At 46.6% G+C, this 17,297-nt stretch overlaps 1 protein-coding gene across 1 annotated transcript in view; it reads left to right on the forward strand.

Moving 5' to 3' along the window:
* The window catches only part of PLXNA4 (plexin A4), a 454,140-nt gene that overhangs the window by 351,430 nt on the left and 85,413 nt on the right, over window positions 1–17,297 (forward strand). Inside the window, exon 9 of the mRNA XM_009648415.1 lies at window positions 13,442–13,642. Coding sequence (XP_009646710.1) covers window positions 13,442–13,642 — 201 coding nt within the window. The remainder of the gene's footprint in view (window positions 1–13,441; window positions 13,643–17,297) is intronic.

Genomic DNA, 17,297 nt, shown 5'->3' on the forward strand with positions numbered 1-17,297 from the left:
GACCTGCTAAATCAGTAAGTCTTGAAGAGGTACTGATGGGAAACTGTACTACCAGCGTGGGATCGTTGGACCATCCCATTTGCAGTCCTTCCATGAATCTGCTGAGCAGATTAGCATGGCTGGCTTCCAGGATCGTATGGTCTGATTGCACCAAGAGACTCTTTGCCAAGCAAACAAATATTGGTGTTACTCTTGTCATATGGATTGGTGCCAGAAACTCCCTCCCTCTGTAATCATCATTGCTGGCATGCCAAGCCTGTTCCCCTCCTCCACACTATAGCCTTCACCTTCTCTTTGCTGATACACACACCTCCAGGTGATTTTTATTTTTTTTTTCTCTCTTTGCTTGTACAGCATCTTGCTATCGAGATGTAGGCTGAGTCTTCCCACTCTCCAGATGGCCTGGGCTGCAGATGGACCGACTGGGCTGGTACTCATCACCCCTAGGCCAGCCTGGAGCACTTTGAAGGGAATGCACTTTGTGCCCTTGTGTACATCCAACTTTGTAATTTCCTTGGCACATCTCACAAGTTTCTGGATTCCTATGGGCTCACCTGCCTTCCTTTCAGGTCTTCTTCATGTGCTCTGAGAGGATGCTGGGGGTTTTATGGTTTGTTTTTTTTCCATGTAGTATGAGTTGCTGATTAATGCAGATTGCAGGATGAATTTGAGACAGATCCAGGGGGACAGCAGAAAGATTTTGGCCATGGCCCATGCTGTCCAGAAGGCAAAATGCTGTTTCTATATGTATAGCCTGTGATCTACCATCCAGGGGTGCCTTTGAATTGCACTGGTAGATAGCTGTGATCAGCCAGCCCCAAGCTGAGACAGGGCAGCTGTCCTACCACCACCTGGCAAAATTAAACCAGAGATGGAGAAAGGACAGAAAAGTCAAGTCCCTTGCTGTCAACAAGGAACCACAACTTTCTTACCTGTCACTCGTCAGGTGCTCAGTGAATCAGCTCTGCCCTAATAGAGCTGAATCAACTAGTTTGGGAGCCTTGGGAAAGCCCATGTTTGCTCCTGGTGAAGAGCTTTAGCATGGTCATAAAGCAAGAGTATTTATGATTATGGCACTGAACTCAATCAAACAGGGTTGACGATGCCTCCAGATGATTTGTGGCTGAAATACTTCACCTTGGTGTATAATTTCCCTTTACAGCAGGTTTTCAAAAGCCAGGTCCACGAACTTGAAATATGCTAAGTGACTTCTTGCTTTATAAAGGGGAGCAGGTATTATTGCTACTGAGGGCAGGAAGGGAAAGAATGAGGAAAAAAAAAAGACACTTCACTACTGAAGTGGATTGTTGTTGTTGTTTTTTCCCAAGATAGCTGGTGGCAAAAGTGGAGAGAATTAGTGTCAAAGATAGAGGGGAGCAAGCCAAGTTTCTGTTTTCTTTTTCTTGGCCATCCTGTCTCTGCTTTTGACATTTGTTGCTGACTGTAGCTGCAGTCATAGTGCAGGCTTAGTGTTGCACCACAAAGCATTGCACTGCAGACTACCACACTGGGGGATCGACCCTTACTTACCTGACACAGTCACCAAGGAAGAGAACTCAGTCATTTTCTTCTGTAAACGGGCAAGACGGTCAACAAGTACTGGAGGGAAACAGAGGCATGGAGTAACATAATTGATCTGGGGCTCTTGAGTGTGGTAGGAGCTGCTTTTTAGTAGGGCCAGCTGTGACAGGACAAGGGGTGATGGTTTTAAACTAAAACAGGGTAGGCTTAGACTGGATCTAAGGAAGAAATTCTTTACAATGAGGGTAGTTAAACACTGGAATGGGTTGCCCAGAGGGGTGGTGGAGGCCCCATCCCTGGAAACATTCCAGGCCAGGTTGGACGGGGCTGTGAGCAACCGGATCTGGTTCAAGGTGTCCCTGCTCCTGCAGGGGGGGTTGGACTGGGTGACCTCTAGGGGTCCCTTCCAACCCAAAACATTCTATGATTCTATGAAACAGCACCAGTCTCTCCTGGTATCTATTACCCAATACACCTGAATGAGTTGTCCGTCTTGTCTGTGCACAGACCTACTGTGATGCAGCGGGGTAGTTTTCATGTCAGTGTTTCACAGACATCTGTACAAGGCTGGGTAAGCTGGGGTAGCCTACTTGAGTTGATGGGATAAAGGATTAAGTCTTCTGTTGTGCCTTCTTCTTCTCTAAGATGAACACTATCTTGTTCTGGGCCTTGCAAGGATTTTAGCTTTGTGTGGGGGAAAGAGAGGGGAAAAAAAATGGCAAAAGCCAAAAGCAAGCCTAGATAACAAATCTGTTATCCGCTGCGTTTAAAAGATACATAATCATTTAATTACCTTGAAGGAGGTTTTCATCTTTCCCTGCTCAGCCGATTTGTGTGTGCGTGTGTTTTTCTTCCTCCCCCAAACAAGCTTTTTATTAAAAGGATTTTCATCTGCTGCCTAAAAAGAGAACAGAAGAAAAGATCTCGCACCAAAGTGTTTTATGTCGAGTTGTACGTGCTAATGACAGTAAAGCCCACATAAAAGAAACAACTGCTTCAAACATTAATTTGTCAAAAGCGATAGAAAGCCGTGTGAGCCGCGTGCTGGCGAGCAGCTGCTGAGGAGTGGAGTGCTGCTTTGCCCGGCACTTGCTCGTGCCTCGTGCCGAACGAAGAGCTGTGCCGGTGGCCTCTGCAGTGGAGTGCGCTGATTTAGCTCTGACCAGCCGCATGTCCTTCTTGGGCAAGGGGGTTTTGGGAAAGAGGGAAGAAGGGAGGGGAAAAAAGAAGGTAGGGAATAGTAATGATAGCTCAACCTGAACTGACAGACATCAATGAGACATCTGGACAATGCCCTAAATGACATGCTTTAGCTTTTGGTCAGCCTTGAAGAGGTCAGGCGGTTGGACTAGATGGTCATTGTAGGTCCCTTCCAACTGAAAATATTCTATTCTATTCTATTCTATTCTATTCTATTTTCTATTTCTATTTTATTCTAAATGATAATGCCCACGTCTCCTCTTCGTGGACTTTGTCTGTAGAAAACTCATCAGTGCCCTTCCCCACCCTGCCGGTGCATCTCAGTCTGGCTCAGGGAGGGCTTTTCCCCAAGCTCTCAAAAAGCAGAATGGCTTTTGGGGCCCCCAAATGTCATGCTTTGTCCTCTTTTCAAGTTGCAGAAGGAAGGCACGTTGCCTACTGCCTCCCAGAATGCATCCCAGTGTAAATGCCTGGGTGGCTGCACTGGGGAGGGGGTCAAGGACCCACTGGACATGATGAGCATGGTTCACTCCTTGCTCCCTTGCATGGACAAACCTTCTGGTGATGCATCTTCAGCTGTTGCTGTGGCAACTGCTCAGTTTCCCTCCCGCTTCTGTTTCCAGCCTCCCTTAACCCGGCCAGAGAGGCGGCTGCTGGAAGCATCGGCATGGGGAGGAGAGAAAACCCATCTCTGCTCACGTTGATGTATCTCTCATTTCTCAGGGACCCTGATGACAGTTGCAGCGAGGCCAACACCAGAGTGCCGAATCCTTCCCTGCTTGTCGTTTATCCGCTCACTTATCCTGGCACCTGTCTATCATTAAGGGGAGGGTGTGAGGTGTGGTTTCTATGGCAACTGGAGGCAGCCTGCTGCCTTCAAGTGCTGTGAGCAGGCAGGGGACCGGACCGGCAGGAGAGGCGAGGGGATCAGGAGCACCTCTAGACAGGCAGCAGCAGCCACCCCATGCAGGTGGGATCTGGCGTAGCGATGCATGCATTTCACAGCACCTGCTCTTAAGCAGCATGGGGGTTTGGTGTTTATCATCTATTTAGCCCTTGGAAGTGTTTCCAAGCACGTGTGATGGAGTTGGGTCTTGTCAGCATCCTGGCCAGGGGAAGCCAGGGGTAAATCTGGGAGGAGGCTGTAGCTGATGGTTGGATCCAGCTGTGTCTCGGGGCTCCTGGTGGTTTGTCATTTCGGGCTGTGGCATTTCAGCCCTCATCCGCCGTTACAGCCCTTTCCTAGAAATGGACATGTATTGTGTAGTGGGTGCATCCTCTTCAGAGGGGGTGCTTCGGATAATAATAAGAGGAAATTAAAGACGGAAATTGCAGGCCAGCCAGAAAGTTTTCCCCTTGTCCAAGGAGTCCTGTTAGACCATGAAAATACTGCTCAGAGGCAGTATCAGGTAGTTGTGGGGCCATGGGTTATACATTCAGCAGAGGACAGTTTTATTCTTGGCTCTGAACTGGCTTGCACACATTCACATTTCTGTTCCCCTGTTTCTCTCACACCCTCTTCTGATTTGGGTAAGCACTTTCTGTTAATAGGTGCTTGTACAGCACTTAGTACCTGGAGCTGTGATCTCTCAGTGGGGGCTGTTCACAAGAAGTTTCTGAGCATGTACAAACAAATTAGATAATTTGCTGTTGTTTGCAAGTCATACTGACTTGCACCAAGGTGAAGAAAAAGATGGAAAGCCTGTGCCTGAAGTGATTTCTTCTTCTGGGTTTTTTTGGGTACCTTTTGTCATCTTTGAGCCTTTCTGCCCCACAACCATCCAGCTGGCAGGGCAAAGGACTGGTAGCTTGTTCAATTTTCGCAGTAACTTTCCGCAGGATTTCTGATTACTACGGTTGTGGATCTGCAGAAAATCTCTCCCAGCGCAGGGCAGCTCCATGATGCCTCTCCTTGTTGAGACCTCCAACCAAATCACGATGGGAACTGAGAACTGATGAAACAAGACCTCCTTGTCAGCAGTTCATCCTACCTTAATATGCATCTTGTTTTCATAGAGCTTATCTTCTCCAGCCACCATGTGAGTGACTAATCAAGGACCTGTTCATGTAACTTCTAGGAGCAACTCTGGGAGATTAGTTTGAACAGAGATGTAAGAAGCAGCTGACACTCAATACCGTGTCCCTGCTAAATGTAACTCATAACAGTTGGGCTGCTCATCTTTGTAAAGCAAGATTATTTATCCCACAGGACAAAGTGATCTCAGAATGCAACAGGGTAATTTTCATCTGTCCCCTGACAACACAGCACCCTTGAAATAACATCAGGAAGAGCTTATGTTGTTTTAGTAGCCTGGCTCAGTGCAGTGCCATCATGATGCTTCGAGTGGCTACAGGATATTCTGGGTATCTGGACATCTGTTAGGACTGCTAGTATCTGTACAAATTCCCCTGCAATTTGAGGGAAAGGTAGTTGCTCAAGAGGAAAGACAATTCCCCACTCAGATTTAGCATGGGGTGACTTGGCTCTGAAGCAGAAAGGTTTTGCTTTTTTCCGTTGTAGCATCAGCTGTATTCACTGCTTTGGGAAATGTGAGCTTTTGGGACCTGGCTGAGGATAAACATTCTCAGGATGTTGAAGCTGCAGATAAGAGGTAACACTGGAATGCATCTCCCGCCCTACTTGGGGCATCTCCAGGAGGTTGAGCCCAGACCCTCCTTCCCCACCTTGTGTTTGCGCATGTGTCCATTTGCTTTGGCTTGGATGTTATCTCATGCTGTCACGGATCTCAGTGAGGGGGAGGGTGACAAGAGCCATGATATCAATGTCCTGACCTTCCCACTGTGGAAGCCAAAATATTATGACTGGGTTTCTCTCCTGGTTTCTGAATAAGCAGGATTGTGTCACCATGGCCTGCGTGTGCACCTCCGATCCATCTGTTATTCTGTCTCCTGTGTTGACTTCTGAACCCATTGGCCATTCTTGTCCTAGTTGGGCCGAAGTCTGGAGCTCTCAAAGTTACCAAGTTCCTACTAACTTCATAAAAATGGGCAGCTTTAGAGGAGAAATAGACTTTCGGTTTTCTCTTGGGAAGAAAGCGCTACAGCTTGGGCTCAAACATTGTTAGACACCCATGTGAGAGTGTTGCTCTGAGAGTCCCCATCACTTCTGAGGGAGGCTTGGATGGACAGTGTCCCTTACGCATGTAAACCCCATTTATTGACACAAATATGTAGGAAACAGCTTTCTTGGGGACCAACATGCTGGTGTCATTGGTACGTACATGTTTGAGCAGTAAGGAGTACTATTGCAATGCTTAAACATTGCAGCCTCATTGGGCTGCTGGGGTGCCATGCATGGATGCATGAAAGGTCTTGTGAACTTCAGATGGAAGTCCTTACAGAAGGACAGAAGGCTGTCTAAGCAGAAGGGTGCAGATTTTTATAATAATAATTAGAGAAGAAATTCATTACTTCTTTATAAGCTGCCGGTGCTCTGCCCCATGCTTTGCACAATCCAGCTTTACCACGTGTTATTCTGAAGTGCTGTCTTACCTAACCGGTGTTTTCCTTTAACAAATGACAGACTTTGTCCCAGTAAATACAGGATTATCTTGTCTCTTGCATGTACTTCACCTTCCTCGATGCACACATTCATATTTCTTATGATTTCAAAACCAGGCAGTTACTCAGGAAACACCACAACTGGGACTGCTTGCGTATCTCCAGTAGCCCCTCTCCTTTGAGCAGATGTACCTAAGGACACAATCATCTGCTATTTTTGTCACTAGTCCACTCCCTTCATCCAGTGATCAGAAGGCTCCTGCTCTCCGGATCATTAATTTTCCTTCTGAGCATGTGTCAAAGCAGCAAAGGGCTGAAAGAACGCTAACGTTGTGTCTCTATTTAAAAAGGATAAATGCAGTGCTTGGATAATTATGGCAACCTGACCTTGATCCTTGTGAAATAATGGACCAGCTGAGAAAGGCTCTATTAATAAAGAATTAAAGGAGGGTAAAATCGTTAATGTTGATCAGCAGAGATGTGTGGACTGACTTCAGAGGCAGAGTAGTCCTAGGTCGGGATCCAGCTCTCAGCAGACCTGGGTCATTTCCCAGCATTGCCTGCATGGCCTTGGGGGAGTCACTTTGCTCCTGATCAACGGCATTCAGCAGTGAGCCATGTGAGAGGAGGGTAGTTATCTTCATTTAGCTTCTGCTTTTCGAGTATCCACTCCTCTGGTGATCAGCATCACTCATCGCTCTCTAGCTTTCGCAGCACTGAAGCCAGGGACCCAAGAGGCTATGGCAGCTGAGCTAATGATCTGCTATTGATCTGTTGGTCTCTCTTCCTCCAGCAGTGGCATCTGTACAGTAACCTGTGCAAACCACCATTGAGGTTTGTAGCTGCTAGAGTGCACTGAGCTTAAACGGGGTCAAACCTCTTCCACAGACTGAGCGCCAGCCTCCAGGCCAACCACCTTTTCCCAGGCACCAGAATCACTTGCAACATCTGACAAAAGTGAGCTGGTGTTTGCTCCTGAGTGCCTGGAAGACTTAACTAGAAAGGAGCCACCAGAAGTGACAGCGATGCAAGGACTCAATTATTCGTTTGTTGTCTCTGCAGATGTTTACACTTCCCATAAATCCTGTTGCTTTCTCCTCATCAGCTGCCTTTAAAGTTCTGAGCATTTTCTTCATGTATTATTACTTTTGCTGTGCCAATAAATAAGCACACCATCAATCAAACTAACAATATTGTAAACTTAGGAAGTGCAGATAAAATATATGGTGCATTAAAAAATTCTTTGACCGGGTGAGATTTTTTGTAGCTGGTTTGATTGCTGCTGGTGCCGATGTAAATTTGGGGGGAAGTATATCCAGAAATTTATGGAGCTTGGAATCCTGCCTACAAAGCACTGACCTGATTCCACTTTATAACCTAATAACATTCCCCGGCACTCTTTGTGTAAATTTTAAATATAATTTTATGATGCAAAGAATTAGTGGTGTAATAATGTAAACACAACGTGGACTGTAACTCACCCCTTTCCCTCCTGCACTGGGAATGCCAAGCTCCTTGCTGCTTCATTCTCCAGATTTTCCTGGGGCTGAGAAGTTGTGAAAGAGCTTAAAAGTGACTCATCAGAGGAACCAGGCTCTCAGCCCTGGAGCCCGAAGCTCTCTGTTTGCAGCAGGAAAGGGTGGCTGCTAAGCAAGCGTCTGATTTTGCTCGGGTGGTGTAACAGCCCTGACCTAGGGTGACCGTGCTGAGGTGTGAGAGAGAAGTTCAAGAAATGTATTCCAGACAGTCCCTGCTGCCTCTCGTCTGCCAACTTGCTGTTTTCCTGCTTTTTATCCAGGTGAAACATGATTCCTCTAAAGCCCATGACAAAAAACCCCTCTTTTTAATTTTTTGTTTGTTTGTTTGCCTGTTCTCCCTCTCCTTTTTCTCCTTACTTCCCTTCCTCTTCTTTCTCTTCCCAGTTCTGTTTTGGTTTTAATGTTTTTTTAATCTAATCGAACTAAGAGAGCATCCACATGCTGTGGTCTAGATATCTTTGTAAAGACCCAGCCCCTGCCTCTCAAATCTTACCCTCTTGACTTGATTACAACACAGAGTGGGAGGGTGAGAAAGCCACAGGGGACAAAAGGGAAATGGTACATGGCAGCTCAGCAGAGCATATGAACAAAAGATGTATTGTATTTACATAATATGTGAGTAAATAACAATCTAAGTATCATTTCTTGTGGGGTTCCAAAAGGCTCGAGTGAGTAAGTTATGGTCCTCACTGAGCAAGTTATGGTCCTCGCTTAGATTCACTTTGTGATCATGTTTCTTCCAGGCAAGATGGCTTGGATAAGGAGCAAAGATGGTTGCTGAATGATGGATATTGAAAAGAAAGCCTTAAAAAAAACCCCTGAAGTTGAGGATGAAGAAATGGATTTTGATGGCAGGATAAAAGGGGAACTGGATGCTTTGAGATGAGCAGTGGAGGAATTGGTGGTGGTGGCTATGCCTGGTCCTGAATGGAGATGAGTCCTGCTCTTCTGGGAAAGGAAGGGTGAAAATGCATTGCCAAGAGTTGAGTTTATCTTGCCAGACATGCAGTCAGCAATAGGTGAGCTCTAGTTTCCTTCTGCAGAAAGTGGTGACCCAGTCAATGCTACAAGGGATCATGAGGGAGCAGTATGAAGGAAAAGTAGGAAAGATTCCCTCACCTGAATGCTCTGGATGGCAAGAGATGCACAGGGAAAGACGAGTGAACTGGGACACCAATGTAAGATGGAGACTATTGATAGGTGGATGAATCATTGTATTAAACCTTCACGGATGTTTTGCCCATTCCCATGTAGGATGCCTACCATTCAAAGTGGATCAGATCCATTTTCTTTTGGAAAACGGAAAATATTTTCATGAGACTTGGACTCATGATCCTGGCCATAAAGAGTAACAGAGAGTGAGACTGTACAAAATAAGGTTAGAAGAAAACCCATGCAATATCACAAGGCTGTGAAAGATCCGTACATGCATCACCCCTAGGAGAGGATGTTAACTCAAGAGTATCTGGTCAGTCTCCAGCTTATACTGGAAAACAGCATGGTGAAATCTCCGTGAAGTCATAACTATATATGTATGAAGCACCATAAAGGAACCAAACTAATTAGTTCAGGGCTAAGACCACATAACCTCAGAGAGGTTTCATTGCCCTCTCTAGCAGAATTCTCATGATGGTTCTCACTGGGGACTCACTCAGATATAGCTGTGATGAGGGCCATAACGCATACGTGAGAGAAAAGGAGAGAAAGGGTTCTCATATTTCTGTGACTTCATTATTTCTGCAAGCTACAGCAAAACACATTTGCAAGCATTCTATGAGGAGTTATAAATAAAGAAAATTAAACTACCATCGACCCAATGAGCACAGCCCATTTCATGCAGTGTTTTCACTGCAAACGCTCTCTGACTTGATAACTGGCAAAATTTGGTGATTTGAGGTGTGCATCGCTGCTGATACGAGTAATTGGCAAGGGTGGAGGATATTATTTTAAAGGGACTAACTCATTTGAAAGCATTTAAGGAATAGAATGAAGCTACACACACAAAATGAATCAACAAGAGTCCGCTTTCAAATGTGTTACCCTGGTACAGATTAAACTGGATTTTAGCTCCTCTGGAATCTGAACCAGCTCCCCTTAGACTCAGGGCAAAGGCTTAACTTATTATATACCAAAGACAAAAGGGATGGGATTGTGCCCTTCCTTGGTACAGTTGTTGGCTGTGGATGTTTTTATTTCCCCTACATCATGTGAAAATCATGCTTTTCCAACCTAGGTGATGCCCATTGCAGAGGAAGGGTGAAGAGAAACTGCTTCTGCTTCAAAATGCCCAAGATAACTCTTTATTAAGGACCCTTCTGCTTGGGTCTTGCTGCAGGGTCTGCTCTGAGCAGGTTGGTGTTGTACCCTCAAAAATACAAACCTGACCAGGCATCCAAAGCATGACACAGGCTGCAAAATGAATACTATGTTTGAATTCGAACCCAGAGCCTGGTCCAAGCTCTGAGGTTTTACGCAGTACATCACCCAGTGAAATTGTCTTTTTCCCCCCCTGTTTCAATTAGAAAGAACATTAGGTCAATCAGATAAAGCCACATTGGGAGGATTTCCTCTTTATGGCGCTTGCCTCTTCAATTATCTATAATGAACTTCCTCACAGCACTGCAAAGCTTTTTATATGCAAACGAATCCTGTTTTGGGGCTGCCGCAATCACTGCTTGTTAATGAACTTGAAACAAGTGTTATCGGAAAGGTTACAGCACCAGTGGTGGAGGGGGACGGGATAAAGCTAGACAAGAAAGACCAGCCTGAAGAGCTGGGATTGGCCTGCAGGTAACATAGTGGACTATCTCCAACCCCCATCCTCCAGCCCCCTTCTGAGGCTTTTCTGTTTGACAGACATCAAGCAAAATGCTTACTCTTGGGAAATGGCTGCTCAGCGGCAGATAGGGATTTCCCATCCTCCTGTCCCACTGATTCACTCTGCCAATGCATCTCTCTCTCAACACCTATAGCTGAGGAGGAAAAATATTAAGATGATGTTGCCAAGCTCTTTTCTTATGCCAGGATAGAGAGGGGGAGCCGATTCTGAGGCCTGGTTGGGCAGGTGATGCTCACTGCAGGGGGGTTGGACTAGATGACCTCTAGGGGTCCCTTCCAACCCAAAACATTCTATGTTTCTATGATTCTATGATTCAGTGAGTGTTGAAGCCATGCAGTCCCAAATGGTGTTTACACACGGTATCTGCTGGTGTGATCAGAACTGGAAACTCTCACTCATGTTTTAATACAGCCTAGACTGACTCCTTCCCCTACCCTCTGGGTTTTTGTAGGTCTAAGTGATCCAGGGTTAAATTATACCTCCCTTTCTTATGCTGAGTAGCTATTTAACCCTGCAGTTGGCTTAATGCTGGTGTGCCTTGATAGAGTAGGACCATTGGACTCAAAGTTGAAAAGACTTTCTAGACTGTCAAACCTTGCCCTTTTCTCAAGACAAACATTTCTATGACACTTTAACCATTGCATTTCATCATGAATAGTTCCCTGGGGATGTTTCATCACAGGACAGGGCAACAGCAAGAGAAGACAGTGTTGGAACATTGTGTAGCTCCTCAAGCACTCTTGGGGATCAAACTCAGCCTCTTTCCACACTGACTGTGTCTTGTGCATGATGGGGCGTAAGGCAACTTCCATTGCTCATACACTTAACTTGCTGGAGCCTCCTCACACATATCTGTTTGTTGAAGTGCTGCTCAGCACCAGAATCTCCACAACTGCAGAGAATCATGGAGGTAAAACTCATTGCTGCAATACGGTACCATATGGGCTTGCAACCTTCAATCTTTACACCACCCAGCCAGGTTAACATGATGGCCTATTAAGTCTCAGTCCTTGGTAGCACATGTTAAGCTAGACCTTGTGCCAAATTAGCACAGACAAATTGCCACCAGACTCAAGATGGTTCACCTCCATCCAGCTGCAGTGACTCTGTGCTTGGCTGTCCTGGTTTTGGTGTTACCCTGGGCAAAGCCAACTGAAGTCCATCAGCATCTGTCAAGTACTTACACCATTAGCATCGCCCTATAAGTGCAGATGAGAAATCACATTGCTTCCTCAGTCTGGCATCCTTGCTGGGACAGGCAGACCCTCTCTGGGGACTAAGGAGGGCTTCTGGACTTCACTGCAGTGACGCACTGGGTGGTTACCCGATTTTCTTCCTGCCTCTGTCCATGGATCGGCTCACAACCACAGTGTGACGGCTGATGGCTCTTGTAATTCTGTTCCTGGTTGGTGTAACTGCAGATGTTACATGTCTAATCCATTTCTTTACCTTCCTAAGCTATTTGCTTCAGTAAGATGCTTCTACCATCTGCTCTAACAAGCTCCCAGGCTCTCATAAGCCATAAATTCCACTTTTGAGCCTTTCAGTAAAAATTTCCCTACCTTACAGCCCTGGATCAGTCATTTTCCTCCTGACATCCCTTGCCCACACCTACAGATTAAGCTTGCACCTCTCTGTCTCTGCTTGCACTGACTAGACCTGGCTTTAATGTTGGGCAGGACAGGTTGCTCTCTGAACTGGACAGGGTGGCTGAACCATCACGACACCATGGTGCTCTACAGAGAGCAGGCAGTGTGCCAAATGCAGTGCAAAGAAAAAGAGGGGACAGGCTTTCTTTTGGCATCTAGGAGTTGAAAAGACCTGAAAGAGAGGACAGCCAGGCACTCACAAGTGATTGAGACAGTGTGGTCTGTGCATATGGCATGCTTATGTTTTGTAGCCTGTTGTAGTTTTTTTTTTAAGGGATCCCATTTTATATCAAACTGCCTTGGATTAGCCAGGCGAACGTTGCAGTAATTTCCTAAAGAGTTGATAGCTTCCTAGAGTACATGAATTTGACAGCTTGCAGTTGTCTGATTGTACTATGAAGAAGCAGTGCATTGCTACTCTAATGAAAGCTGTGCAAATTAATGAGACTTTGAATACAGCCTTCTGCATTGCAGCTTTGGGTGCCCAGACCTCTGCCTGTGCGAGGGACCCACCAAGTGGCGCTGGATTAGCCACATCCACTTAGCGCTGCTCCTTTTGTGAAATGGTGGCAAGCCTTTCCAAAGGATCTCCGTGCATTGTGTAATGGTTGTTTCTTGGGAGCTGAATCCATCTGTGATAAATATTCTGTCCCTTTCTGAGCCAAAACAAACTCTTTTTTAACAGCCCAGACTCTGTATTTTAAAACGTGTCTTGCTGGAGCTGTGCCTTTTGTACAATGGTGCATTGGCTGTGGGGGAGGCATGGAATTATGCTCAGATTTTGCTTTAGTCACTTCTCATGTCATGGCATTGTGACCGGGCTAAGTCCCTGGAGGGGACACGATTGCTTTCCCACTACCTGATTAGCAGAGCAGGTATTAAAAAGCACGAGAGGTAGCTTCCTTGGGTTCTGAAGGTTGAAAGTCTGAGCGCGAACAAAGGAAATAGGAAAGGATGGTCTGTAAAAGAAATCCTCCCTCACCTGTTTATCTGAGCCTTCCCAGTAATGCTCCTGAATACACTTGTAATAGGCTGAGGCCCAGGGAGTTGCAAAGGCTTTGTAATCGGTTGAAGCGAAGCGTGAAGTGAGAAGGTTGAGAAGCATCAGGGGACTCCACCTGGGGCTGGGAAACCCATGTGCTGACTTGGCACGTTGTCTTCTCTCTCCCTAGGACTGTCCCCAGCTATTGCAGGCAGAGAAGATCCTGGTGCCGGTGGAAGTTATCAAGCCGATCACGCTGAAGGCCAAGAACCTTCCCCAGCCGCAGTCAGGCCAGCGAGGCTACGAGTGCATCTTGAACATCCAGGGCAATGAGCAGCGGGTGCCCGCCTTGAGGTTCAACAGCTCCAGCGTGCAGTGCCAGAACACTTCGGTGAGCAAGCCCTGCATGCCTGGGAGAGGTGCAGGGGTCAAGGAGGACCAGGACTGCCTCTGGCACTGTCCCGATGGGATCTGGGGTTGTGTTGCAGTCCTTTTTACCTTATTGCCTACCCAATTCCTGCCAGGAAAAGCTGGTTGGTAGATTGCAAACGGCTCTTTTTGCTCTTTAGGCTGGCTGGGGTCACCACACAGCCCTTGAATCCCAGCATTTGGCCATGCTGGAGCACCTTAGCCATGACCCCTAGGTGTTATTATCAACTTAACCTGCCCATTTCCTCACAGTGCCACATCCTTGTGTGCATTCGGAAGGATTTCCAAAGGGACCGGTGCTCATGTCAGCACTGAGAGTTAATGTTATTGTGTGGGGTTTTGGTGATGAGACATATAAAAGCCCATATAAACTGTCCAATGGATGCCAGCATGTAATGGCTTCAAAGAAGGGTGAGATGCTGAAGGCCTGAGTCCAGCCTTTGGCTCATGACATGATCTTTGGTTAGTCCCTTTGCCTCTGCCCACCTCCCGTTCCCCATCTGCAGTGCAGGACCAGTGACCCCCCCTCCCAGGGAGCCTGTGTGAGTCACGGTGGTGTCACTGCAGCAATGCCAGTCTTGGGGTCAAACACTGGCGTCTGCCAGGAGCCATGCAAACTGTGCAACGGTGATCTCCTAGCACTGCTTCTCCGGAGGTTTCTCCATGAGATTCACATCTCCCAGACATGCATTTGAGTCATTCTCATCGCTGCTACCACAGGATGATTTATTAGTCAAAGAGCTAATTACAGGCTTTAGCCACTTCACTGCAGCTCTGCCACTCCATGCCGGGCAGTGCTTGTTAAAATCCGTCACAACATATTCTGCTGCATTAAGCAGTGTGCTGAAGATTACAGGCAGTTCACACATTTTACAATCTGTTGCAAACAACCAAATTCCCAACGACATTCGTGTATTTGTTTCTTTGTCCCCCTCCCTCCCCCTGATTTTAATCTCTGATTAGTGGCCTGTGATCATCCAGGTTTGAGGTTGCACGTAAGAAGGTATTGACTTTTAAAAAAAAATAATTATTTTCTTCTACAATAGTGAAACCCTGCAGCAAAAGGATATTTTATGGACATGGGCAGAGTCAATACTTCTGTCCAAAAAGTCTTAGCAGGAAGACAGCAGCCACCCTTTAGAGTCACAAATTTTCTGGCACACATAGGCATCAGCATGAGGTATCTCAGGATGACTTTAAGCTCAGTTAGGCTGAGCAGGGGACTGACTGCCTCAGCAGTCCTGGAGAGTCTCTCTCAGCATCTGAGTTTGTGGTATCCAAAAAAATGAGCCTGGTTTTGACAGGTATATGGTTACTATGCCCATACTACCTGCACGATCAGAGAAGTCGCTAGTGCCTGGGGCCAGAGAAGTGAGCTTCGATGCATCCCCAGATGCATTTGCTCATGGGATGCCTGAGTGCTGCAACAGCACAATGTTGATTTTAATGTTTGTTTTGATGCCAGAACACTCAAGGCTACTCCTGAGCTGCGCAGGGTGGCAAGGCTGAGTCTCAGGCTTAATGCCAAGGCACTGCACGACCTTGCTGCTGTGTGGTGGTCTGTAGGACGCCTGTCCCGTGTTTGGTGGTGGATCAGGCGGACCTCTCTCTTCTCCAGGGAAGGAGGCTTATTTTGGAATAAACTCAACTCTTTTGTATCCTGTTTTCTGCCCCCCTCTCCCTCTCCCTCTCCCTCTCCCTCTCCCTCTCCCTCTTCCTTTCCCTCTCCTTCCTTCTCTTTCATTCTCTTTTCTTCCCTTTTCTTTTGAAGGCACTTTCACTCTCTGATTTGAGTTCTTTTTTTTTTTTTTTTTTTCCCTGAGAAATGTTATTTCATTGTTGCTCTGGATTTGCCAGACACTGAGAGAAAGAGATGTGGAAGGGAGAGCCAGACAAAAGAAAGAAACATTCACACAGATACAAAAAGGGAACAGAGAAGCCCTGGCTCTGTTTGAGCAGGTGGCAGAGGACACAGACAATAGGAAAGGAGTGCTGTAGCTATGTCTCCATTATGATTATTTCCTTTCCTGCCAGAATTAGCATTCAGTCTGGAGCCACTGCGATACAACGAGCTTCTGCTCCAAGGGTCACCTGGCTTTAGAAACAGCCGAATGAGCTTGTTTGCAAATTGAATCAGCCCCCTTCGACAGAGCTTTTTACTCAGCAGAGTTGCTGGATGAGACACGGAATGTAGCACCTGCATTGCAGGCTTGGAGGAGGTCCAAAGGAGGGTGGGAGGATGTGTTGTGATGGTGTGTCCCTGAAGGGATGCCATCCTGCCAGCAGATCTTTCTGTTGATGATGCATGCTAGACTAAGCAATCATTCTTGGCTTGTTTTCCTTCATAATCCTCAAGATCTACCCCCTCCCATCAATCACTAGGCACCGACGAGCTCAAATTCAGCCCTTGCAGAATAACTTCTGCAAAATGCAGGAGTTCTCCTGCTTTCACACAAGATAGGATCAGGAAAAAGCCTTAACTCTTGCTCTCCGTTGCGTGGTCCTCAGGATTTATACCAGGGTAGGTGAGATCAGAACCATCTTAAGCAGGCGCTTTTCTAAGTGGCTCCAGCTTCAGTTAAGAGATGTTATAAGGACACCCAGGTGGGACCAGCCTATCTGACGGTCTGTCAGTAATGTCATATCCTGCACTGATGGTGCCTAGGTGCTCAGTCCAGTCAATAGCCAGCTCTGTCTCTCCCCCTGTCTTTCCTGGAGATATTTCATTTGATAACAGCAATAAGTCACTGCAGGCAGCACGCTTTGGGACAATTATTGTTCTTGTCAAGTGGTTTGAGACTCTCAGCTCTGGGCTTTGTCCTCTATCACACCACCCAAGGCACACAATTATCACTCTGAGAGACCCTGCCTGCCATTCCTTATTGCACTTATGATAGCTCTGCCGACAGTCTGGACACAGAGTGATGGGAGGAAATGAAAAGGAGAGGAGCTAAGGAGGCATATAAATAAGTAAGTAAAACCGTCAGCAGAAATGGCTGAAATTGCTAGATCTATTAGGGCAGAGAGCAATCTCCACGGTGGGAAGCAGTGGGATCCCCAATGCTTGCAATCAGCCCAATATGAGCAGCCTTTGGCATGAGGAATAGGCAGGTGGGTGACAGATGACACAACCTGACCATGCCATGATCATTGCCATTACCTGCTTCAATGGCACATTCTCGCTTCCACGTTCCTGCTTTGTGTGAGCCTGCCCACTGCCTGGCCTTGGCACGCACAGGCAGCACACACTGATTTCTAGCAGTGAAATCCCTGCTGATAATTTGCCTCAAGTCCTTCACAGGTTCCCGTGTTGTGAGACCCGAGATGGTACAGCTGAGAGTGCCATGTAACTTAGGGATAGGAAAACCAAATATGTTATATTTATCACATCGCTGCGCTTGAGTAAAAGATCTCAGGGGCATTTAACCCTGCAGTGTGGCTTGCACAGTGGAGGGAGTGATTAAAAACAAAAACAGAGCTGGGAAAAAATGAGGAGCCATTCACAGAAATCGTGGGAAAACACATTTATGGGTGGCCAAAAGATGATGAGCACAGGGCTGTGAGCCGTGCATACACTTCCTTATTATTATGATGCATTATTATTTTTATTTATCTAC

The sequence above is a fragment of the Egretta garzetta genome, unplaced genomic scaffold (genome assembly GCF_000687185.1).
Source record: "Egretta garzetta isolate BGI_Z169 unplaced genomic scaffold, ASM68718v1 scaffold260, whole genome shotgun sequence".
Lineage (NCBI taxonomy): Eukaryota > Metazoa > Chordata > Aves > Pelecaniformes > Ardeidae > Egretta > Egretta garzetta.